Below are 26,798 nucleotides of genomic sequence, written 5' to 3' on the forward strand. Positions count from 1 at the left end.
GGACACACACCATACGGGATGTGAATTTTTTTATAATGGGACGGTTCAGAAGATATTAAGATTATGAGTTTTGCCCAAATAAGGACATGACTGACTTGACTGACTTGACTGACAGGCGGGAACACATAGCTGTTGGCTAGGAGGCACAAACCCTGCCTCTTTATGTCACACTCTGCCTGGTTGAGATCCGCATTTCCAGTATGGCTCCCGCCGATGATTGGCTTCAAAACAGTGCTCAGGAACAGACGGGTGACGTCCATTATTTATACAGTCTATGGTTGCATGTGATTATGAGTTTATATTGTGTGCAACAACAAAATAAATGGGTATTATTTAATAAAAAGTCAGTATTATCAGAAAAAAGTTCACATATAATACAAAACATGATTATTTATTATTGCCTGTATGGCATTTAGGACATAACTGACTCAACATTCACCTTTATTACCCAAATCAGTAATTCATTGCCTCACTGTTGACTATTGTCAGTGTGGCAAATCAATTAGCTTAAATTGGTTAATAACACATTTTCCTAATGCTACTTTAAGCTGCTGTTGGTAGGAATAGTGTGAAAAAAAAGTTTCTTTTTTTTCTGCTGGGTTTGGAGAAAAGGTCATAATGTCCATCGGTACTCATCGGTAAGTGGAGTAATTTGAGACTATTGTGAAATCTCTGCATTTTCCAATCCCTTCATATCAAGCAATGTTTTTATTCCCCTCGTTCCCATTATGACCGGAAGTGATCCGGGAGTGATCGAGTGAGGGGTCATTTAGTTTGTTTGGATGGAGAGAAACCAAATGGAAAGACGTTTGGTACTGGTACTCCGTTTGGTACCGGATCACTTCCGATGTTTGGTACATTCCCTTTCCGTTAGAAATGAATGTAAATATGTTTCAGAAATGGTGAAAGTGTTTCTTCATTTGTAAAATTGTCTCACCGCTTCTAAATTTGTTTTTTTGATTTTGTAAATTTGTTTTTTTTGATTTTGTAAATTTGTTTTCTTAAATGTAAATTTGTTTTGGCCTTGGTAAAAGTGTTTTGCTAATGTAATTATTATATTTTTTTTAATTAAAAATGTTTGCCAATATGTAAATTTGTCTCCAACTTTGTAAAAGTGTTTCATCTTTTGTAAATTTGTTTTGTCCTTCAGGGCCACCATTGCCGTAAATATAAAATAAAAACTAACAGATTTAAAATGATCATGGTCATATCTTGGTTGTTATAGTTCTATCTTTGAAATGATATCTTGGATTATAAACGCAGACCATGCTCCTAAATCTGAAACATCTATCAGTTGCCTCTGTCCCAGAGAAATTATCAGAAACGACAGACTTTTATTCTGAAAACCTTCACCGGAAGTCTTCTTTCCTCGTTGAATCTGCCTTGATAATGGACCACCGCACCCACTAACGTTAGAAGCTACCTGAGAATCTGGAGCATCCCTGTATTGTTACCCACCGACCCAGCAGCAGCAGCCTCAGTGAGCAGCCCCACAGCCTCATGTTGACGGTCTGAGCAGACATGGGATTCCGGCGGGGAGAGATCCGTCATCCATCCCTGAGTTAGCTGACTGGAGGCTTTTTATTTCTCATTCAAAAACACATCCAACACCATGGCCAAGCAGTACGATGTGCTCTTCCGACTCCTGCTCCTCGGAGATTCTGGGGTTGGGAAAACATGTTTGCTATGCAGATTCACGGACAACGAATTTCATCCATCCCACATCTCCACCATCGGTAAGACAGACTCCAGCTGCATGTTTCTTAAATTTGATTCATTATTTTTATTAAAAATGTGCATTCCTCTCATTTGCGTGGTTTTCCTTTGATGTAATTTGCTTATCACCCCATCTTTGTAACCACTGAAATTCCAATTTAAACTCCTTAAATGAAACTTGGACAGCTATTTACAAAGACTATGTCATGATTTGTTTAGGGTGAGTGTGTTTTCCTTCAATAAAGAAACTGCTGGTGGTAAAATCAGCGTGGTAACATTGGTTGGGGAAGCCCTGAGGGGGAAGATCCAACACTTGGCAGCCATGAAGATGAGTTTACCAACTGTCAGCACTTGGCACTGACAGGCAAAGCCAGTGCCATACAAGATAAGAGTCCTGCACACTTTTCATACCTGGAAATAGGGTTTTGTTTGGCACCAGATTGACTAGGAGCCTCATGGTGTGCCAGGTGGATCCAGAACCCCAATCACAATATGTTCAGTTTCAGTATTTAAGAAATCAGTAGGCCTTTAAGAGAACTTGTGACTTGGCTGGGACTGCAAACACGCACAATGAATAGCATGTAGTTGCCTTTCCTATCTCGATGTACCATGTCTACTTTAACTACTAGCACTTAAAGCTCCAGTGAGAAACTTTCTGTTTGTGTCCATTTGGTGTCCCCCCTGTGGAAAAAAGTGACACCTCTCACCTCATTGCTTACCTTGTCCTCCACATGTGTGCAGTAAGTGGTGATTCTAACTCATCCTGCATTCATTTAACACTCAAATGCAACATTTGTTTTGTATCTAGTTTAATTCTTTTAAGGCTTTAAAAAGATGTTTGTCCAAAGTCACAGTTTAAAGTACTGACAATTAAAATGTGCAACCCTGAAAGGTAAAAGAGCTTCTTGCTGTTTCTCATAACGCAGCCCAATTAGTTGTTTTGTGAAACCACTCCCACCTATGACAAAGCACGCTGACATAGAGTGAAGAAAACATGGATGTAGTCTTGAAGAAGTTGCCCTTAGGTTTGTGAATAATAATAATACTACTTTTATTTTTAGAGTGCTTTCAATCAAAGTGCTTTACAAAGCTTAAAAACAAATAACAAACAGAGACACAACACACCATAAGAAACATCAGCAGTAAACAGGTGGGTCTCCAGCTCTGCTTTAAATACATCAATGGAACATGCTAACCTAATGTCAACAGGAGACTGTTCCATAAAGTGGATGCACGAAAAGACGCTCACCAATGGTCTTTTTCGGACCTTAGGGACAGGGGTTGTACGTTTTGAACTCAACCTAGCCCAAGGTGGAGCTAAGACGGGTCTTTTAACTCTCCTGGTGCACAGCTGCAACACGCCCACCTGTCAGTCAACACGACCACACCCCTAATTATGCTAATTTAAGTATAACTCTTAACCTTGATAACATCAAAACGCATATAAACGCAATAATAATAATAATAATACATTTTATTTATAAAAACGCTTAAAAAGTTTCTCAAAGACACTTTACAAAAAATAATAATTCATACAACAGGTAAGCAAAGGAAAGGATAGGTGGGTTGTGAGTGAGGGAGAGAGTCTGAGGTGTTGGGGGAGAGAGTTCCAGAGGGTGGGGGGCAGCGACAGAGAAGGCCCTGTCCCCCCAGGTCTGGTGCTTGGGTTTGGTGAAAGGGGTGAGGAGGTTGGCATTGGTGGAGTGGAAGTTGCGGGTGGGATTGTATGGCTGCAGAAGGTCGGTGAGGTAGGAGGGAGCTAGATTATGGAGGGCTTAGTAGGTGATGATGAGGATCTTGTACTGTATTCTGGAGGTGATGGGAAGCCAATGGAGGTTCTGGAGGACTGGGGTGATGTGGTCTATAGAGAGGCTGTGAGTGAGAAGGCGTGCAGCTGAGTTTTGTATACTGTAATTTGTTGAGGAGGGTGTTGGGTGAACCGTAGAGGATGCTATTGCTATAATCAAGTCTTGAGGTGATGAAGGCATGGATGACGTAGATGGGCAATGTTTTTTGAGATGGAAGAAAGCAGTTTTTGAAATATTGTTAATGTGACATTCAAAGTTGAGTGACTGATTGAAAATGATACCAAGGTTACAGAACATGGGACCTAATGGTGATTCTTTGGCATTTGCAGCCAATTGGATGCCAGAGGAACACCACAGGTTGCCACTAGGGCACCCTGGGTGGCCCATCAGATATCAAGGGGGGCCCAGATCACCTCTTGCAAGCCCTGGATCCACCCCTGAGCACGGTGATATGTCTCCTTGAGCTCATTATATAAAAGATAACTGTACTTGGTGTGATGTTTGCCACATTTTTTAGCCACCATGACAAATTCTTCCGTTCTTTGTTGATGTTGTTTAAGTTGATTATTTTCGAACATATTTCTCCAGTTTGCTTCATTTTGATGGACTGAAAACAGCAATTCAAAGGTGCAAGCTGGGATCATGTGAAGGGTTTTCTGATGTTGTAAAAACCAGATGATTACACACTTAATGAGGATACAACAGTTTCTCTTTCCAACGTTTTTCACAGATTTTCCTCATCCTTAAAAATCACATCAGCGTCTTCCCTCATGTCTGAGATATATGGCTGTGTCTGTGAGTCTTCCTCCATAGTTAGGATTCACATTTCTTAGCACCACAGGAGTGTCAGTGTGCTTCACTTTGAAATTGAGCAAATGAGGACATACAGCAAGCAGTGCTGTTTTTTTTTTTTCACACGCTGCAGTGGTTTTCTCTGTTTCTTTTCTCATCCTCTGTAGCAACTCTGCTCCTCTTCTTGTGTGTTTATGTGCATTGTTAAAAGAGATGTTTTCTCACAGTAACCTTCAATCTTTGAGGGAGCTACTCTGACATTTGTTGCGATAATCGGCTGTAATGTAGAGAGAAGAAAACACAGACTTATCTATGTGGCATCTATGCGAGTGGGAGGTTAAAATGAGGACAGAATCCTCCCGGTTGTGATGGATAGCTGGCTGTTTGTAAAGAGAAGACAGAGGGTGTGTTGTGTTAATAAGGTCAAGATGATAAATCATGGAACAGGTGATCGGGTTGGGGTTTGAAGACAGATGGTGCATGGAGAGATTACACAGGAGAGCACAGTTGCACCAATGATTGTTGATTTTTCCAAAATGTAGCAGTAAGTTATTGACTACTTGTGTGTTTGCATGGATGCTTGTTTTTAGAAATCAAAGTAATTATCTGTTTTATTGATTGATCTTTGAGCTCCTGCAAACACAACATCTGCAGCATGAGGCTCACCTATGTTCTTTATTGGACTCAGACTCCAAAGCTGGACTTCACCTGTAGGAGTGCAACGATCTGTTGAAGTAGTCTAGAAAAAATTGATGACAAAATTTGTTAGTTACAAAGTAGAGGAGTCATTGGTCTTTTCACAGCATGTTTTCATGCTATGCGCGGACCACATAGTCCGCGTGATGTCACCCATTTGTTTCCGAAGCAGTGTTTTGAAGCTTATTGTCGGAGGTTGCCGTATCAGAATTATTATTTTTTATTTAACCTTTATTTAACCAGGTTGTCCCATTGAGATCAAAGATCTCTTTTCCAAGGGAGACCTGACCAAGACAGTCAGCAGCAAAAAAACACAAAGTTAGAGACATAGACACACAGAGAACAAGAGAACACTCTACAAGCATGTTTGTCGCAGAAGGAGCCGTTACCTAGGGGGCAGTTGTAACAAGATACACTAAAAACAACGACATTCTAGAGATTCAACTTCAAGGTCTTTCATTTTAGATTTAAAAACATTCAGTGACACCAGCTCCTTGAGTTTCAAGCCATTTTGCAATAAATTCCAGGCTGAGGGTGCAGAAATGCTGACTCAACTTAACTTTCCGTCAACCTAATATGAGGCAAAGAGTTGTAGTTGAGGTGGGGCTTTAGCCTCTTTGCTAACAGCTAGAATGTGCCAACCTGTCAGTCAAGCAAGCCATTCCCTTATTTGGGCAACATTCGTAAGTTTAATATCTTAAAAAATACAGATTCATAGATAGAGAAATTAGCTATTCATACCAAAACAGTTTTTTTGTACCAGGCTGTAAACATGTTTATTTTTGTTATAAAGATTAGCTAGTTCTGAATGGGTGTGTATGTGGTTTCTGGTGCTTCTGCAGCCAGCCTCAAGTGGACGCTCGATGAACTGCAGTTTTAACACTTCATATTTTAAGACCGGAGGTTGTCGCTAAGCGCAGACATTAAGATTGTTTTCCGGATTTGAATTGCTGAGGAGTGAGACATCCTCCAGCCTTACCATCTTTGTTGAGAGTGGTGCACGCAAGCAGCAACCTCCGGTGTAAAAATATGAGTCTAATGCGGAAGTGCCAGAAACTGCAGTTCATAAAGTGTCTGCTTGAGGTTGGCTCTGGAAGTACCGGAAACCACATACACACCAATTCAAAAAAGCCGATCTTTACAGCAGAAATATACATGTTTACAGCCTGGTACAAAAGACGAGTGTAGTCTGGATAGCTCATTTCTTGATCGGCACACACATAGTAGGGCGGATGAATTTTTTCTAACGCGGCAATTCGAAGATATTGAGATTACGAGTCTTCCAATGAGAGGCACAGCTGACTTGATTGACAGGCGGGAACACTTTAGCTGTTGGCTAAGAGGCTCAAAGCCCACCTCTTTATGTCACAATCACTGGACAGCAGCAATATGGCTGCCGCCGACAATTTGCCTCAAAACAGTGCTTCAGAAACAGATGGGTGATGTCACGGATACTATGTCCATATTTTATACAGTCTATGGGTGAACGCGAGACACAACAAATTAAACTAAAAAAGGAGGGAGAAGCACATTCCCACTATCTCTGCGTAGTGTAGCATGTGCAAAACAGCGACCGGAAACGACAGGTAAACAAACATAGCAACATGAAGGCAACCTATGCCACTCAATTGCGTCATATAATAAGCCTTTCTAAAGTCCAGGAGCATTTGTCTCAAGGTTTTTCTATGATTGGTTAATCAAAGAGAAGAGCTGCTAGCAAGATCTGTAAACCGGAAGTTGCTTTCCATGGAAGTAGAAGACACAATGATGACATTCAATTTGAAGGTCCAGAGTTAAAGCCACACTGTGTGAGTCTTACAATATCATCTTTACCTTATAGCACTTCATATCTATCTGTCCTTCTCATCTCTTTCTTCCTCCTCTCCTACCACGAAACAGTGGAGCAAACTTTTACCAAGCTGCAATAAAAGTAAATAGTCGGAAATTAATTAAGACTTTTTTTTTAAATGGCATGTTTAGAGTTTAGAGAATAATGTTAAACTTAAAAGGTGATCACTATGAGAACCATGACGTTATTGCAGTTCAATGTCAAATTATTCAAATATTAGTTTCTCTTACTCATATGATAACTCATTATAATATCTGTATATAGAGGTGTGCTATTTTAAGATGTGCACCTGAAGCTCATTACAGGAAACCCCGCCCTCCTGTGGATTCATGTTGACATCATGCATCTGTGCGATCTCTTGGAAGATTGTTCTGTGGGCTTTTGTCGCCATGTTTCCTGTAATTGTAACCATCAGGATGAAGAAAAATCAAGCTCTCCTGTTGATGCAGGCAGATATTTATATCAGACTGCTTCTATAAGCTTTCATGATCCTGCAATAACTTAAACTCCTCTTCTATAGACAGAGAGATCAAAGAGTGACCACCGTCAGAGCTCCCCCTCTGGAGGATCAATAAATAATTTCCCAACCTTCATGGTGACAGAGGGATATAAATTCTCTCCCGTACCCCTCTCATGGGTGGTTCTATAATTCATCAGTTCATGTTACACTCTGCAAGCTCCACTTTTGAGGTTTGATTATCTGGAAAACTGTCTATGTGGCAGTTCTGTTTGAGAGTCCTCTATAAACATTAAAGTTATTCACAGGTTGATGTTTTTATGCAGCATCTTCTGCAGTTATGAGTAAAAATAAACAGTAAATCTGGCTCCAACAAACATTTCAGATAAAGCTTTGGACACATTTCTTCTTACACTAAACCGTTGGACTTTTAACGCTGCTGTAACTGTCTTCACTCTTCAATTGACCCTGTTCACATTGAGTTAGACCTTGGCTCTGGGTTAAGCTAACTTTCATCCGATGAAACATGATTTTATTTCATCTCAAAAGTGGCTGGATGGTTTTGAGGTCACGGCTCTGCTCTATACAGATATGTCAAGATCTTTCTCTACAACGTCAGGAAGCTTCTTTTTCGTTGTTAGTACAGGGAGAGCGGACCCAAAGGCAGAGGATTGTATTGGAAAAAAAGCAACAATGTCAGACTTAGAGTAAATGAGATGAAGAAACAAACTCTGGACTACAAAAAAATACTCCTACATGATCGCCATGAACATTAATATGTTACTTTAACCACCTCTGTCCTTATCAATGCTGAAAATTAGATTTTGGTCTTTAGTGGCAAACACTGTGAGAAAAAATAGAACCCAAAGGTATCTGGATGATTTTAAGGTCAAGGATCTGTCCATGCATGTTCAGTTCTTTCACCCCAAACCCAGGAAACTTTTCATCATGGACTTATTCTGTTGATGCACATTTTAAGTTTTGCATCCAAACTGGTAAAGAGGACCCAAAGGCAGACTTACCAATGCAGCTATTTAAAAAAAGTCAGCAGCAAAAGGCTTGGGGTTAACGAGATGCAGATACAAAATATGGACATTCAAATAATATAGTGTTATGGACAGTCTCCTTTTCCAAACCAATGGATGTTAGTATGCTACTGAACCGGATTTTGGTCCTAAGCTGCAAGAATTTGCTCAAATTGAGACGCGAAACATTTTATCTCAAAGGGAGTCTGGTGGTTTTAAGGTCAGATATCTGTCCTGGCATGTCTTTCACCCTAAACTTAAGAAAATTTCATAATGGACTTTTTTAGTTGATAAACATAAAGAGTTTGGTGCTAACTCTTGGAATGGGGACCCAAAGGCAGGCTTGTGAGATTAAGTGAGATGAAGATACATATTCTGGACTCCTAAACGTTATTGTCATGTGACTGCTGAACATCCTTATCAAAAACAACAGACATAAGTATGCTGCTCAACTCAAACTCAAACTGCCTCCGCTCTTGTATTAATGCTGAGCATGAGATTTTGGTCTTTAGAATCTGGGGTTTGCCAACTTTCATTCACAAAAACAACATTTCAGTTTATCCCAGAGGTGGTTGGATTATGTTGAGGTCAGGGTTCTGTGTAGGCATGTCAAGTTGTAGTCCGCAAAACTAAAGAGACATTTCTTTATGTAGCTTGTTTTGAGGCATGGATCTAGTAATCATAGGGAGAAAGGACCCAAAGGCAGACTTGCCAAAGTCTATTTTACACAAATGGCAACAACAGAAGGCTGGGGATAAATAAAAGAGTCCAATCGGGAAAAACAAAGTATGGAGTAACACAAGAGGGGATGGAGATGGGGGAATGGATGAACATAGGTGTCAGCTGTTGCTATCGTTGTTTTTCCATTGCTACATTTAACGTTTTGACATTTTCTGTCCGTTTGGATCCATTTTGATTGGCCGTTTTAGGGCCTTTTTGCCAAACTGTCACACAACATGGATCACCTTTACACTGATATAGTTTCTGTCTTTTCGGGCAACATAAGACACTGCAGATAAATAGTTCAACCTTGTGGTTTTCTGCAAACTCTCTGTTTCTGCAGTTCTGAAGAATCTGAAGGACGGCCTCGGTTTGTATTCACACTATCAAAGAAAATCACACTTAAAAGAAAGCGAGCCGAAACCACAGAACAAGGCGTGCATTCAAATGTGAGCCGAGATTTCTGCCTTTGATTTGATCCGCCAAGGATTTCTGACAATAAATGTTGAACTCAGAAATATGGGACATCATTATTATTGCAGATTGCAGTAAAGTCAACTAAGTATGTGACTTTATTCCCTTGTTACTGCCAAATATATGGTTAAAGATCCAACACTCATTCTTTAATCCACCTTTAAAATCAAAGATAAAATCAATCAAACTAGTCCGAAGTCACCGAAGCAGCTCTTACTAGAAGCTCTAACACACACTCGTTCAAGCAGGTAGCTCGTTTTATTTTAACAGGTCACTTTGTTCCTCATAAGGCTTTTATCTTGGCCGACAGAGCACATTTCTCAAGCAGAGAGCAGCTGTTGAGATGATTTAGTAATGCGATTCAGTCACACTGCCGAGTTTAATCTTCTTCACCGTTACCCCTGCAGCCTCGTCACCAGGCTCCTTAGAGCTCCCAGCTGACACCACGCCTGTGAGGTATACGAGCAGGTCCCGCCCTATATCATCGCTCAATAAGCAGCCGTCCCCCAGGTGGTGATCCCAGAGGTGTTACAGTCACAGCCTGGTCAAACACGCTGCCCTCTGCTGCTGCTGCTTGGTGGGCTCATTAGTCTGAAGGGCCGGGGCGTGGGTCACAGCAGCCACAGATGTTATCATCTCTTTAAGAGGTTATCAATGGTGCTGTCACAACCTTGACTCCTGGAACAAGCAAGGGGTTTTGACCAACTGTGGTCATGTTTGTCATTTTTACAGAATAAGAAATTCTTAAAAAATGGCACCACCAGTTTGAATGTCTCCTTCTCGTTTAGAGCAGTCTCTCCACTGTGTCCTTCTGATGCTAAAGCTAAATTACACTGTACAATAGGCCTGCACAGTATCAGAAAAACATGGTGTGAGCATTTACAGGGTTCAATATGAAGTACAATATATAAACAGATATAAAGGATTGCATGTTGGTTATAAGTCAAAGATTTTACGTGTATCTGCTGTTCTAAAATCTCCTTCCTTAATTCAGAATAAACCAAAAGGATTTTTTTGTCTAAATTGACACCAATTAATCTGAGGGTTGCTTAGAGCTGGGCGATATAGACCAAAAGCCACATCTTGATATCATTGACCCGCTGACGATGTGTCCGTGACGAGCAGAAATACTCAATCAAAACACTTGAGGGCAGCGTGGTCTCTCTGATAGTCGGGTCGCCTGTTTCCAGTCCTGCTACGTTTTCTGTTTACTTTTTCACAGTGATTCCGAGCGTATTATGTTAATTTAGTGCTCGGACATGTTGCTGTTTATCATACAGCACAGATTACAGGGAAGAGTAGAGAGGAGACTTGGAGGAGATAAAATGTAAGGTAATGTGCAGCAATTCTGGAAGTGCTGTAAATGCAGGAAATACAATGCCGACAAGCAGACCAATCACAGGGCTTACGGTCTGCGTACATTGAAGGCATAGTTACATTTTGGTGGAGGTGCGCATCAGCTACATGCATAGGCCTCTGCGTGGTATGGGGGCTACGCAGACCTCCATGCGTAGGTAGGGATGGGAACCCAAAACCGGTTCTTTTTGTGAACCGGTTCCAAGTGATTAGATTCCTGGGAATGTGTGTTTGCGTGCCTAACGATTCCCCTTATCGATTCCTCTTACGTCGCAAATGCGTGATAACGTCAACCGCGAGAAGTGTATTTTGGTTTAGAACTTTTCCAACATGGCGTCGAGGCAGAAGCACTCCAGAGTTTGGCTATATTTCACGCAAAAAGATGAGACCAGGGCTACTTGCAACACTTGCAAAGCTTTAACTTCTTCAAAGGGGGGGAAAACTTCCAATATGCAGAAACATTTGTCCACCCAACATGCAATTAATTTGCAGAAATGTAACGTGTTTGATACGCTACTTAGCAAAGGTGAGTCTCATCCAGGTAAAAGCAGAAGCGAAGCTAACGTCACGGCGTCATCTGCTTTTAGTGTTGAAGGTAACGATAAACTCCTCCAGGTCCTCTGTTGTGTTTATGTTAACACCCTGTTAACCTCCTTTCACCAAATGAATTCTCTCCATCTCCTGAAATTACATTTCAGATGACGATGACTGCCAGAGTCATGCGAGCTCAGAGGCTGGCTCTCACACCGGCTCAGAGGCTGCAGTGGGTAGCTCTCGCGCACCTCTAGCAACCCCTTTCATCGAGAAAGGGAAGACTAAACTGACAGAGGCGAGGATAAACAAGTGTCACCGAGCAGTGACCAGATTTGTAGTTAAGGGTTTACACTCTTTTATCAATGTAGATGCCTCGGAATTTCGGTAGGTTAATTTGTTGCATATTTTCTGTTATCTCCTCAGGTGAAATCTAGAATTATCAGAGTTGCATGTTGTTTTAACCAGTGAAGTTATGTATCATTATTCCCATGTTTTCTGTAGGGAGATGATAAAGACTCTCAACTCTAAATACCATGCACCAAACAAACGAAACCCATAAAAACAAACCCATATCGATACTGCTTAACGATCCGATTCCTTATAAGGAATTGGATCGTTAAGCAGTATCGATAATGGAATCGTAATCGCTAAATTCTTATTTAATTCCCTTCAATTCCCATCCCTATGCGTAGGCTATGCTGTTGATTTGACTCAGAAGTATAAACCAGGCTTTACTGTGTAGGACTTATTAGGACTCACTCACTTCTGGAAACAGCCTCAAGTGGCCGTTCCAGGAACTGCAGTTGTTGACACTTCCACCATAATGTTTCCTCCTTAGAGATTATCGCCCGCACAGTCAAGTTCATATTGGTAACAAAATGTTTTTCTCTTGTCCTGCTGTGACCCCAAAGAAAACATCTGCAGACAACTGCTTCCTGTTCTCTGCTTTTCATACTAACCACAGATGACAGACTCTTTCCCCAGTGACTTTGTGTCAGAGCCAGAGCATCCACCCGTCCATCCATTAGTGAGCCTGTCACCATTACCTACAGCGCACTGACACGTGTCACCACCTAATCCGTCTTGCACAGTCGAACACAGTCATCCTGGTAATTAGTCAAGTCAATTTTAGGTGTGTAGCTATTAGTTTTTACATGCCTTTCACACTGCTGATTGTTAACGCTGTTGTGTTAAATTAACTGCCGTCTCTCCTCTCACATTGTGCTCGTCTCCATTGTTGCAGTGTTCTCTCTGAGGAGGAGAGGGAAGTCTGCAGAAGAGCTTCTCCTTCAGTGCAGCTCTTAATGATTTAGGATGTCAATTTTTTTTAAACACTACGGCTGAATTGTTCCTAGAACCTGAGAAATTTAAGGACGTCAATTAGTGTAGGATGTAAATTTGCTGTGAAAGAGCAGTGAGGTCAAATGTGCAACTCACTGTCATTCAATTGATTTAACATCACTAGGATGATTCAGTTTTTGTTTGAGAGCTCACAGACTAGTCCGTTCCCCTGCCAGCTTGTCTTACCAATTCAAGATACAGCATACTACTGAAGGTTTTCTCCTGAACGCAACATTTCGGCTCCATAACATGCACCTCTTCTTCCATCCTTTAACAGTACCACACAGGACGTATCATTCAGTTTGAGCAATTGTGTAATAAGTAGGACTTCTGCCTGTAGCGATGGAAACACCAACAGCAGTTTGAATATCTTATCTCTAACAAAGAGAGACATTTTTTACACCTCGATGACAGCCTTGGCCTTCTGGGTCATTTGTTCTTTGCAGTGTTGTTTCGCAGCGCTGGAGTGTACCCTGTTCTATAAAACTGCCTGTAACAGAACAGAGCAGAGCGATCAGATGAGCTCTAATCATTGGTTTTGTAGAAAGTGAAGAATAGATGGTATGGGGTCAAAGCCGCGTTCGGCGTTTTGACACCAGATTTTCTTGATTCTCTGCTACATTTGGAAATAATATATGTATTTCTTTCTCAAAAGGAACAAGTGACAGGTTTTCTGTTACTGAATTCAATGTGAAGGAGTACAGGGTCATAATTTAATAGTAGAAACTGAGCGGCATCCACTGGCTGTTTTTGTGCAATGCCAATAAAACCTCACGCCAAATCAGGGAGACTGATGAACTCAAGTCAATGTGTTGCTGCTCAGAATATGTAATGACATCCAGCCTCTTCCACAAACCAAAATATGTATTCAATATATCAAAGCACAGCAAAGTTCCCTGAGGTCTGCATAATCTACAGTGTAATGGCCTGTATCGGCTTGGAGTATGAAAGCATGGCATCATCAGCATAATATCTGTATCCACCATAGACTGTATAACACATGGATGTACCCAGAGGAAAATTTTACTGCTCAAGGTTTTCTCTTCTAAGTCTCCGGAGACAAAATTGAGATTCTCACTTCAGCCTCATTCAAGTTTCAAATTGTTCTCATTCGTTACTCATTAGTTTCTCCTAAAATTCACTAGGAGAAATAGTTGAGACCATGACATGAGTCTTATTTGAGACTTAAATGAGAGAGCTCATTAATGGCTAATTTTCTTCTCTTTTTTTTAATATATTTTTAGCCTTTTTTCCTTTATTTGACAGGACAGCTGAAGAGAGACAGGAAATGTGGGGAGTAATGAGTGGGGGAAGACTTGCAGGAAATGGTCGACCAGCCAGGAATCGAAATAGCGACCCCTGCGACGAGGACTGTAGCCTCTGTATGTGGGGCGCTTAGACCGCTAGGCCACCAGCGCCCAAAAGAATCCACTACTTTAATTGTAATAATCTGGCCCTTTTGTGGCCCATATTATAAATAAATCGTCTGTCATACCTGGTATGAAATCTCAATCTTTTGAAATTTGTCTCAAATACACTAAATCTTTGTGAAGGTGTTTTGTTCCAAACAGACTTGTAAAGGAAGGACCATATTGTGAAGTCAAAGAAGAGACCATTTGACATCTAGATAGCTGATCTTGCAAGTGGTTCAAATGTTTTAGTGAGAATTGTATGTTTGTGGACAATTACATTGAAATCTTAATTTTGCTTGGCACTATAAATGTTCATGGAAAGATGAGCTCAGGCTCTTTCTTTGCTCCATCTGAGCTCAGCTTGAGACCCAAGAACTGAGTCTGACAAAAACAGATGGATGAGGTTAGATTGAGACAGTTGAGAGAGCTCCCTGATTTCTCCACCTGAGCTCAAAAGGAGTCACAACACTTGAGAAATACCTGAGAATCATTTCAGATTTTGACGAGATCTCCTTTTGAACTGAAAGGGAGACTAAGCTGAGACGTTTTGCAACTTTTTTCTGGAGGCAAGAATGAGAGACAGGAGACATAAGTATAGTCGCATTTTGCTTTCAAACAGATCTCATTGTTGTCTAAGAGACATAATTGAAACCCTTTTGAGATCCCCCCGTACAGTGTGTGCCAATAGAGAAATCAGCTATTCAGACCAAAACCGTTTTTTGTACCAGGCTGTAAACATGTTTATTATTGCTGTAAAGATCATCTTTTTTTGAATGGGTGTGTATGTGGTTTCTAGTGTTCCTTCAGCCAGCCTCAAGTGGACGCTCGATGAACTGCAGTTTTTAACACTTCCGCATTAGCTTTATAATTTAAGACTGGAGGTTGCTGCTTGGACCCAACAAATAAAACTAAGCAAAATAGATTGCTAAGGAGTGAGACATCACTCATCTGCACTATCTCTGCTAAGTGTAGCACGTGCAAAACAGCAGCAAGGTCAAGTATGGTTTCTAGTGCTTCTACAGCCAGCCTCAAGTGGATGCGCGATGAACTGCAGTTTTTAACACTTCGCCATTAGCTTCATATTTTTAAGACCGGATGTTTCCCCTTGGTATTGATAATCCGACAAAGCAAACACTGACATAAATAAACATGTTTACAACAGTCATGACAAAAATCATGTTTGAGAGAAATGTATTTGATGTGTAATGTGTCCAAAGGTTTTGGCTTCACTTCTGGGGAGTCGTCACATCCATCCTTTAATACACACTAAAGTGCGATACACACTACAAGAGAGTCAGGCGCTCACATGCTTTCTGGGCTGTCATGAGCAAAAGTCAATGCATTTGTGTTGCATTGGTTTGAAGTTTTTGCACTTGTAGGTATTTATTGAAATGATTCCAGTCATGGTCCCTTCTTAGTGTACACACTTACTGTAGAGCTGAAGGATCCATTAGTCCATATCTGAATTTCATATTAGAACACTGCTGATTGCGTGGATGGCTTCTATCTTGACTTTAATGCAGTGCCGATACAGCCAGACAATGACGCAGGGAGTCGGCTTTTATTTCATTATCTCCTCTCTTCTCTTTTGGAGCCTCGGGCAAGGCAGGCTGATTGTTATGCTGACCTTTCACTTAGTGTCGGACTGAACGCTGCCTCACGACTCAAATGAGGCCTCATGCTGTCGAGTCAGTGAGCTCCAGCCTGTGCAGGGTCGTCAATTGACTCCCTCTTGTTCATAACAGACACATGCACAGAAAGAATCCTTCAGTGCAGCTGTAGTACGTCTGTCAGCTGTTTTCTTTACGTCTCTTGGAACACGAAGCTTGCAGAAATGCAGGCGATAAAAACCACAAACGCTACTTCTTCCTTGTTATGGGAATTGATCGGGCTCGGGAGCTCTTTCTTGGAGCGTGATGCCGGCTGTGACACATGGCTGCTGAGTGTCAGGTTAATTGGGATGAACTGTTAATAGATTTCTGAGGGATTAGCGTGGTCTACAGAAGCCTGTGGGTTTGCTTTTTATCGACATCACTGCATTAGACTGAGGAGGCGGTGATGGAGGAAAGAGAGGAGATAAAAGGATGTCAACATAGAGAGAGTTAATGACTTTACTTACATGTTTAAATCATAAAAAAAATGATTTTTAGGATTTAAAAATTCTGATCATTATGAAAAAATGAACATGTTATCCATGTTGTTTGTAGTATTAGTTCAGTGTATGATAGTTCCATGGCTGTAGCAGAGGACAAAGAGGTCTTGTCCCTGTCATGGACAGATTAGAGTAAAACAGGCCCAGAGGACGAACCAACATTAATGGTCCCATTCCTGATTTTTTTTTTCAGCAATAAGCTCGTACAGAATTTTAATTTAAAAGTCGGCCACAGGGTGAATATTACCTGATCTGTGTTCTGATTTTGCACTTTTTTTAGACTGTATAAATAATGGACGTAGTATCCGTGATGTCACCCATCTGTTTCTGAAGTGCTGTTTTGAGGCCAATCGTTAGGGTTAGGGTTAGGCAGCCATATTGCTGCTGTCAAGCAATTGTGACTTAAAGAGGCGGGCTTTGAGCCTCCTAGCCAACAGCTACAGTGTTCCCTCCTGTCAATCAAGTCAGCTGTGCCTCTCATTGGTAGACTTGTAATCTCAATATCTTTGAAATTACCGAGTTATGATGAAATTCATCCCCTGTACTGTGTGTGCCGGTCAAGAAATGAGCTATCCAGACTACACTCATCTTTTGTACCAGGTTGTAAACATGTTTATTTCTGCTGTAAAGATCGGCTTTTTTGAATTGGTGTGTATGTGACTTCCTGTACTTCCAGAGCCAGCCTCAAGCGGATCCTCGATGAACTGCAGTTTTTAGCACTTCAGCATTGGACTCATATTTTTAGATCCGGAGGTTGCCGCTTGGAAAACAGTCCAAATTCAACATATCTGATTAAACACAACCAAACAAGGCTTCACAGAGTGTAGGTAAATGTGTAAAATTGTTTTGCAGAGTGTAGATAACATCAGTGGCGGAGCCAGATGGTGGCCACCACTGATATCTGATTGGCCACCCTGAAGTCCTAAACCTCTTGGGTTGCATTTCAACAGACTGCTTGTAGCTTCATTGCGTTTCAATGTGGAATATTTCTTTTGCTGGTGTTTTAAATGGTGACTTTGGACAAACATCTTCTCCTGGAGGCCTTGAATAGTTACGTCCAGCAGATTTAAATGTTGCCACTCTGTTGACTTGCCTTTCAAGGTTAAAAAATATTATTTTATTGTATTATTAAATAACAAAATAAGTAGATGAAACAGCTTTTCCTTTTGACACATTGCATAAGGCCAGAGTACACCAGGCTTTGTTGAGTGATTGGTCAGAGGTCCATAAACAGTTCCCATGTTTTCAAAAATAAGTCTCCTTTGTTCTTTAAATTATAAGTGCACTGCTCCAGTCTTTGAGGATCATTCAAGATTTGTTTAAACAAATGAAATGTTGGAGGTCTTTGCTGATTCCAATGAAGCAGACTGCATTTCTTTGCTGTATAAGATATAAGGTATCGTGCTGGTGTCATTACCGGAGCTAATTTCAATGTAACTGATTTTTAATTACTTGAAAAAATGTATTGTGAAAAATTTGACTCATGACTTCAGTATCTCTGTGTTGCGTTGTGTTGCCCAGTTGTCTTTCTCCCCTGACAAGACCCACTTCAGCAGAAGAAACCACCACATGAATGTTGTTTTAAGAATATGTGTCAGAACTACAAACGAACAACCAGCAGCCTCTTCAAGCACATCAATATCAGATCCTGCTCTCTAAAGTGAGATCAGGGTGAGTCTTGGTGGAAAACAGAAATTGGCCCTGTCTGTTCTTTTCTCCCTCACACCCCGTCGTCTGAAATAGATCAGAGATCAGTGAAGTGTGATCGACTCCTCCCAGTCTCAGCTCGGCTTCTCTCCACTCATCTGCTCCTCTGTGGTGCGATGCTAAGCTAACGTTCCGCACCCCTCTCCCCTCTCTTTCCTCCCGTGTAATCGATGGACTTTTCATCTAACAGGCTGATTACACGGAGATGATGTGGCTCTCGTGTGTTAATGCCTGCTGTGATGTTTCAGAGCTGCAGCAGAGACTCTGTCTGTAAAAGATATGAAGGGTTAATTGATTTTAGTCTCTTTTAGGGTCGAGAGTGCAAAGAACATCCAGAACATTTAACCTGAGCGCTGCACTCGTGGGTTTGGAGGGATATCAAACACTTGTGGAGCTCCTCTGTGAACAAGTTATTGTCTCTCCTAACCCTCTGTTTTCTCTCTTACAGGAGTCGACTTCAAAATGAAGACGCTGCAAATAGATGGTATCAAAGTGAGGATACAGATATGGTGAGAGAGTGCCACCGGGCTCAATATTTGAAGGCTCAGTGTACTTTATTAACAGACTTTTATCAGATATTACAGCAGTGAGAGGGAACCATTCTTCATCAGTCTTTTATTATTAATGTTGGTGCTTGTTTTATTGTTTTTAATCTAAAATGACAAAAAACAGCATCACCTTAAAACAGCCAAAAACATCAGTAAAATATGAAGAAGATACGAATGACACAAGACAAAATAAGACAAAATAAAATGATGGGGCAGCTCTGGCTCAGTGGTAGAGTGGGTCATCTCTCAATTGGAAGGTGTATGGTTTGATCCCAGCACATGTAGTCACATGTCCTTGGGCAAGACACGGGTGACCATTGTCCTTACTATAGCAGCCTCTGCCATCATCAGTGTGTGACTGATGTGTGAATATGTCAAGTAGTGGGGAAGCACTTTGAGACTAGAAAAAAGTCCATTTAGCATCCATTTTTTCATCGGCTCTCCTAAAATCGGGTTGTAGGGGCCAGCAGTCTAAGCAAATCAACCCAGACATCCCTCTCCAAAGCTCATCCTGGGGAATCCATAGGCATCCCAGGGCAGATGGTATATGTAGATATGTAGTCTCTCTACGAGTTCTGGGTCTACCCCAAGGCCTCCGTCCATGCAGATGTGCCCAGAAGGCCTCCAAAGGGAGGTGTCCAGGAGGCATCCTTATCAAATGCCCAAACCACTTTAGCTTACTCCTTTCAAAAGGGGAAGAAGCAGAAGTTTTAATCCAAGCTCCCTCCTGAAGTCCATTTACCCTTTACAATAAAATACTAAGGATCCTCTCGGTAATTCAGTTAACTCAAAAACACTGTGTAAACCACAAACATCAACACATTTTTATAATTTAGTTTAGTTTAGTTTAGATCAGTTTAGTTTAGTTAAGTTAAGTTAAGTTGCACATTGTTCAAAGAAAAGTCATACAGGGAAAAAAGTGAATAGAAATGAATCAGGTGCAGTTGATGTAGACACATAATGAGGGTTTGTATCAAGACCTCATCTAAAGAGAAAAACAACAATAAATTAACATATACCAAAAAATGTACTGGGGTGGCGTTGGCCTAGCAGTCTTAGCACGCCCTATACACAGAGGCTTTAGTCCTCGTCGCAGCAGTCACAGGTTCCACCCCCGACCTCAACCATGTGCTGCATGTCTTCCCCAACTCTCTACTCCTCATATTTCCTATTTCTCTCCAGCTTTCCATCCAATAAAGGCAAAAATGGCCAAACAATCTAACTTAAAAAAAAATGACTAGTACAAAATAAAATATCAAGCAACATAGATATATTTCTACCTGAACTAAACATATCAAATAGAGCAAAACAGTACATAGTGTATTTTTAACAAAATGCAGACAATTCAGTATTCACTATTCACTCCAAAATTTTGAGTCTAGTTTTGGAACTCAACAAACTCATGGTCCGCTTGTCCGTACAAATTTCTGTTCCATAATCTGACTCCACAGTAGTTATGGAGTACCATCCTTGAGATGTGCTATACATTGGTGGGTATAGGTTATGGATTTGTCTAGTTGAATAATAGTTAACTTGAATTACTAATAAAATTGTTTGGAAGTGTCCCACACTGAGCATGACCTCAAAGGAAAATGGCCACTATGTTAATATACTAATGCTCAAATTAGTTGTAGCATGTTTGCCAACTTTGCTGAAACATGTCAACATTTTTGAATTATCTCTTGTTCATGAACTCAACCTTTGGACGCAGTTACTATGCAACTTAAGGTGTTGCTGGATAAGAAGTTTGGGGAACATCAAAGTGTTTACACTTCTGTAAAGAGACCTCGAATATCTTACGCATTGTTTTGAGAGAGCTATCCAAACCTTGTTATGCTACTTAAGTTTGAACTTGAGTTTGAACACACAGACTATGTTTACACTTCTGTAAAGAGACCTCGAATATCTTACGCATTGTTTTGAGAGAGCTATCCAAACCTTGTTATGCTACTTAAGTTTGAACTTGAGTTTGAGCACACAGACTATGAACCCATTCTCAAAGCCGCCCTTCTAGCATGGATAAACAAAGGAGCCTCCTTCAGTTCAGTTCAATCATTCTGTTGGTGCACCATGTTCCAAAAATTATAGTGAAAAAAATAAAATAACATGTTTTTCCAAGTAGATAACCTAGTGTTTGTATAAACTCTCAGCTGCTACCTTGGTTATGTTGAGTCATTGTAACCTCACCAAAGAATCTGTGTTTGATCATGTTTGTATTGTTTTTCCAGGGACACTGCAGGCCAGGAAAGATACCAGACCATCACAAAGCAGTACTACAGACGAGCACAGGTATGTGATCGAAAGTGTTCTTCATTCACTCTGCAGCAAAGGATTAAATGCACTCATGTGTAGGATTGTAGCACATGTAAAAAAAGAAAAAACATATCACAAACTTGGCACCACTTCAGTGTTTGTTAAAGGGATTTCCCTAAGAGCACAACTGTTGCATTTACACGCTTTAAAGCATCCACAACAGACTGTTGAATCCACACTCATGGTATTGTAAGTGCATTGTTTCTCATGCTTATATTGCTTCTTCCCCCTGTGGGCTGAGCAGCTTTACAACGCCACACACCAGCAGCACCATAACAATGTTAAGTGTTGCATGAGTTCTGCCTTTGTTTCAGGATAAAGAGGTTAACCTGACTCAAATTGAATTGCCGATTTACCAGAAACTGGCAGTGGAATTGTAGGAAAGTGCCCTGTTGCTGTTTCCTTCTCCTCTAAAACAACTCAGCCAATCACTCATCCAGCTCGTGGCTCACTGCACAAACTGCTGGTTTGGGATGCCTGCTTTCTAAGTGGTGGTCTGCTTTGTTTACTGGAATCACACTAATGTGTCCAAATGTATCGATTTTAAAATGCTGGTCTTAAAGATGGAGGAGAGCCAGATGATTTTTGGCTCCAAAGTGCTTTGAAACTCTCTGCTCCTCATTGTTTTGTTTTAATCTCTGACAAATCTTCTCTTCAGGGAATCTTCCTGGTGTATGATATCACGAGTGAGCGGTCTTTCCAGCACATCATGAAGTGGGCCAGTGACGTGGACGAGGTGAGTCACAGAGACAAGGGATTTAAGATCAATAGTCTTTAGATGCTGTGTTTTTATGTTCTGTATTATTTCCAAATAACCGTCAAGTCTTTGTCTTAAATATTGGGAGGATGATTTTTTTCCTCTCTCTGTCACATCTTTATCAACTTCACGGCGTCACAGAGCAGCCTCGTCTGCTCTACTTCCTCCTTTCATTTCCCTCCTGATGTTATTCTATTAATTTAGTCATTATAGCATCATTTCCTCCATGGGTTTGTCCATATATACTCTATTGATCTTGGTACGCTCCCACTGTCATTTTAATCTAGGTCTCATTTCCTGAGCGCTGTTGCTCCTGTGTTTTCTCTCTCTTGACATTTGAAATCTCTCTCTCCTGATCTATTTGATTTTGTTTGTGTTCCTCCTCCTCCTCCTTATTCGTAAACATCTGCTGTCTCCTCTTATATTAATACAACCAACCTCTGCAGTATGCTCCGGAGAAGGTGCAGAAGATCCTCGTGGGGAACAAGTCAGACGAGGTGGATAAGAGGCAGGTGGCCACAGAGCAAGGTCTGAAGGTGGGTCAAACTCTGGATCTGTGCATTGTAACTACTTCACAATGAATCATTAAACCTGGAGGATTTTTATTTGGCCTTGGGATGAAAATAGAAACATTTGTATTTATGGTTTCACAAGCAATTTAAAGGTGCAATGTGTAGAAGTCACTGCGGCTGCCATTTTGAACTACCATCATGTTTCTACGGCAACTCAGAACAGAAAGAAAAATAAAAACACTTTATGTTGTTCTGTGCCTAGCTGCCGGTCCAGAAATTCACCTGTTGGAAGATATTAAAGAAGGAGAGAGAGCGTTTTTTGATGAAGTAGAATAACAGAGGGCAGTTGTTGTTCAAGAACTAGAACAAGAATAAAGAGCGGGTGGTGGTTGTTGAAGGAGAAAAAGAGAGTGGTTGTTGTTGAAGTAGAATAACAGAGGGCAGGTGTTGTTCAAGAACTAGAACAAGAATAAAGAGAGGGTGGTTGTTGTTGAAGGAGGAAAAGAGAGGGGTTGTTGTTGAAGTAGAAGAAGAAGAAGAAGTCGAAGAGAGAGCAGTTGTTGTTGAAGAAGAAGAAGAGAGAGCGGTTGTTGTTGAAGGAGAAGAAGAGAGAGTTCTTGTTGAAGGAGAAGACAAGAGAGCAGTTGTTGTTGAAGGAGAAAAAGAGAGAGCGGTTGTTGTTGAAGAAGAAGAAGAGAGAGCGGTTGTTGTTGAAGGAGAAGAAGAGAGAGTTCTTGTTGAAGGAGAAGATGAGAGAGTGGTTGTTGAACGAGAAAAAGAGAGAGCAGTTGTTGAAGGAGAAAAAGAGAGAGCGGTTGTTGTTGAAGGAGAAGAAGAGAGAGGTGTTGTTGGAGGAGAAGATGAGAGAGCGGTTGTTGAAGGAGAAAAAGAGAGAGCGTTTTTTGTTGAAGGAGAAAAAGAGAGAGTTCTTGTTGGAGGAGAAGACGAGAGAGTTGTTGTTGAAGGAGAAGAAGAGAGAGTTGTTGTTGAAGGAGAAGAAGAGAGAGTTGTTTAAGGAGAAAAAGAGAGAGCGGTTGTTGTTGAAGGAGAAAAAGAGAGAGCGGTTGTTGTTGAAGGAGAAGAAGAGAGAGTTGTTGAAGGAGAAGAAGAGAGAGCGGTTGTTGTTTTGCACAAAGAAGTTTGAATTGATAGCATTTTATAAAAATTAACAAATGGGGACCAAAGATATTATGCATCACATTATTGCTCATGAGATGCAATTTCGTCAAAAGAAAAAGGAAAAACACGAGGAAATGAATCCAAATCGGGACAGACCACGACAAAAAAAACAGAGTTCCTGCATGCAGATTTCTCTTTAAAGACGTTTATAAAAGCTGGATTATTGTCAGATGAATGTAAACAGGTTCCAGGATTGGATCACGGCACCTATTTAGCTCTCTGCACAGTCTGCTTTTCTGCATACAGCCGAAGCCCTCTACAAGTCTCTCACTCTGTGAAAACTGCACATGAAATTGGCATCAGCCTCCTTAACTTAGAGCTTAACTTCATATCCCTCATTGTTTTTCTACTTATGAATAACTCAGCTCCAAGATCTCCTCAGGGACCCCCCAGGCTTTGTTTGAATACTGGAATTAAAACCTAGGTGTAGTCTCTGTTAGGTATTCATTTCTAGTCCATAAATATGCTTTAAGGGCCCTCACACACCCGTCCCACTGTGCTCTGACTAATGCTTCATCGCCTCTTGCCTCACATGTTCCAAAAAAAGATGCACTTGAACGCCCGACTACATCCGACAGCCATCAGACCACGCTGCACCTGTGTGAAAGAAAATAATTAATCTGTGTTCCAGAGAATGAGAGGAGTTGTTTTTCTTCTTTTAGGGAAATAAAATGAGTTTTGTTATCCCTCTTGCAGCTGGCCAAGGCTTATGGGATGGACTTCTTTGAGACAAGTGCCTTCACCAACCACAATATAACAGAGGTGAGGGGATCCAGCCACTGCTTAAAGTCGTGATGCAGGAAAATGACTTGAAAAATGAAAATCTCTCTCGTCTTTTTTTGTCTTCCAGACTTTCACGCGGTTGTCAGAACAGGTGCTGGCCGCCAACAAAAAGGACCTGGATCTCCTCCGGATGTCTATTAATGATGAGATTAATCTTGCTGCTCTGGAGGAAGAAGAAGGACTCTGTGACGGCGCAGCAGGTGACCAAGGCAAAGGCTGCTGGTGTTAAAGGAAAGAAAGAAGAATCGAAGCTAATTACCTGTTATCACCAGACTCTTTGCACACTTTGGATGAAGTTTGTCTCCTTTTGTTGTCGGCTGAAATGAAGAGGAACACTTTTGCTGAGATGTTGAAGCCAGCCGAGTTCCTCTGTCTATCATGTAACAAGGTACCAAGTCAATAAATGTTGGTTTAAGCAGTTTGAAGGACGGATATGAAGACGGTGGTGGATTTGCCCACAGAAGGTCCAATTATTAACGTTTATCTCAGAGGGGACAGAGTTTCATTGTCTTAAGCATTGATACCTGCTCAGCTAAGCATCTTTATCATCACTTTGTCATCTTTTCTTACAGACTATGTACTGTTCCCTGACGTAGGATAAAGACAAATGGCTTAGAAATGTAGAACACTGATTTGAAAGTTCTCCAAAAGTGATCCACTTTAGTTTTCAAGTGCAGTCCCTGATATTGCTCAGTCATGGGGCTGCATCCCTTGAAAAAAAATGGGTATGGTTTGATTACATTTGCTGCTCATCAGCCCCTTTAGTACTTTAATTTATGTGGGTATCAGCTCTGCTGCAGCCACAGCCTTTCTACCATTAAATGCAGTATGTGTAGTATGAGTGTTCGACCACCAGAGGGTGATGCAGCATTGCAAAAGCAGCACTCAGTATTTAGATATTTTTTTCTGTTTGCACCTGCAGTTGTTACCTTTAACATGTTGAAAATACTCTCGATATATGCAGCTATTTTATTTTTCTTGATATATTTTCATGCAAATGTTCTCCAGATTGCATCACTTCCCGTGTAAGACCACACATGCACTCTGAGAATTTGCCAGTAAGAATTGATGACTGTCGGGAAAACGGAGAGACTAATCTTTCAGGAGCAAAACTGAAGATACGTATCATTTTGTAGTCTTTGTTGATAACAGAAAATATGCTATAGTTCAGATGGTTTGATAACTGCCCGTTGCATTGTACAAACAAGGTTTCTCAAAGCATTGTAGATAGTTAGAATTAAAGGTTTAATTTGATGTTTTCATTTGAGAGCTGGGGGAGAAAACGGCACAGTTAGATTAAAGATGATCCAAAATACTCCCTCCATGATTAAAGTAACGTTCTGGTCACTCTGTCCCTTTTCTCACAGTTTTGTACAAAGTCTAATGGAGATGTCGTTCTTCCTTATACTCATAAAGGCACAGACGTGAGATTTGCATGCAGTCCTCTTTTCCTTTCTTTAATCCCAACTTCAGTGAAGTTAATTATCAATTAACCGTCACAGAAAGCATTTGACCAGAGTTGCCTGTTGGAGCCTTGAATAAGAACGACCATTATCGGATGAACTTTTTCAGCAACTTAGTAACACTGACTGAAAAAAAACCAATTGTTAATCTTTGCAGTGTGTGAAAAGGAAGTGCATACTCTGGACTGAGCTCGAGATACACATCGTATCTGTGTTGTTCTCTTTCTTTTTCTTCTAGACTTCGTCAACCTGTATTTGTGGAAATATATTTCATGCAACGTGTAAAATGCAACCTGTTATTCTTGGAGAAAAGATGTCAAGATGTTTATGAGTAAAGACTTGCAGATATATGAGTCAGTGTGAGTGAGTCTTCTTGGTTTGGTTTGGGTCGTAGTGCGTACTGACACACTGTGTTAGAGTTATGAGTACTGGATGTCCTTGGAAAGCAGGAGAGCATGATCTGCATTACAAAGACAATACTGCAGACTGTGCAAATGCACACCATGTACACATTAGGAACAAGCAACATGCTCAGAGTATATAGGAACACTGTGACTAAAAGAAAGCACAGCGTGTGCCTGCAGAGCACTGTATGTAATTCACCATAGTGTAGCTGTAGGAAGTGCGTAGGATTAAAGGTGGGATGTTAGAGGCAGACAGACACAAATTAGACTGCAGCTTTGACAGAGTCATAATCCATACTTCTTTAATGGCTTATATACTGTACATCCATCATTTGGGGAAACACATATAAGCTCACTGCAACCACTTTCAGTGCTTCAGAAAAGTGCCATCAGAATAATACATAATGTTGATTTCCGTGAACACACAACTTCATTGTTCCTCAACTCCAAAACCTTGAAATTATTTGACCTTGTGGATTTTAAAACTGCACAAATAGTGTATACGGCAAGGAGAAATCTGCTTCCAGGACAAGTAACTTCAGAAGGGAGTTGAATTTAAAACTTAGGAATGTTCAGACTACAAGGAAAAGTTCTTGTATTTTAATCTGTGGAACAGACTCAATATGGAGCTAAGGCAACGCCGAAACATAATCCAATTAAGGAAGATGTATAAAGAAATGATTTTCATGAGGTACAAAGAGGTAGAAAAGCGTTGATAATCATGAGCGGTTTACTTTGATAGTATGTGTTAATATGACGATAAGTTATGAAGATTTGTTTTGTGAGAATGCATTCATGTT

The 26,798-nt window shown here is 40.8% G+C and overlaps 1 protein-coding gene across 1 annotated transcript; it reads left to right on the top strand.

Moving 5' to 3' along the window:
* The first annotated feature begins 1,383 nt into the window (after window positions 1–1,383).
* Window positions 1,384–25,947, top strand: rab15 (RAB15, member RAS oncogene family). Its single transcript, XM_034699693.1, has 7 exons — window positions 1,384–1,736; window positions 18,488–18,548; window positions 20,816–20,876; window positions 21,559–21,636; window positions 22,104–22,193; window positions 24,045–24,110; window positions 24,199–25,947. Exons 1-7 carry the CDS (start codon window positions 1,613–1,615, stop codon window positions 24,358–24,360), a joined length of 642 nt encoding a protein of 213 aa, XP_034555584.1. The 5' UTR covers window positions 1,384–1,612; the 3' UTR covers window positions 24,361–25,947.
* Window positions 25,948–26,798: the final 851 nt, after the last annotated feature.

This window comes from Notolabrus celidotus, chromosome 13, assembly GCF_009762535.1.
Source record: "Notolabrus celidotus isolate fNotCel1 chromosome 13, fNotCel1.pri, whole genome shotgun sequence".
Lineage (NCBI taxonomy): Eukaryota > Metazoa > Chordata > Actinopteri > Labriformes > Labridae > Notolabrus > Notolabrus celidotus.

Bases quoted from the DNA above. Each gene is read 5' to 3' on its own strand.
- rab15 (XM_034699693.1), top strand. From the start codon at position 1,613: ATGGCCAAGCAGTACGATGTGCTCTTCCGACTCCTGCTCCTCGGAGAT. The intron at 18,549-20,815 runs GTGAGAGAGTGC...TTGTTTTTCCAG, and splicing joins AAAGTGAGGATACAGATATG to GGACACTGCAGGCCAGGAAA. The intron at 20,877-21,558 runs GTATGTGATCGA...TCTTCTCTTCAG, and splicing joins AGTACTACAGACGAGCACAG to GGAATCTTCCTGGTGTATGA.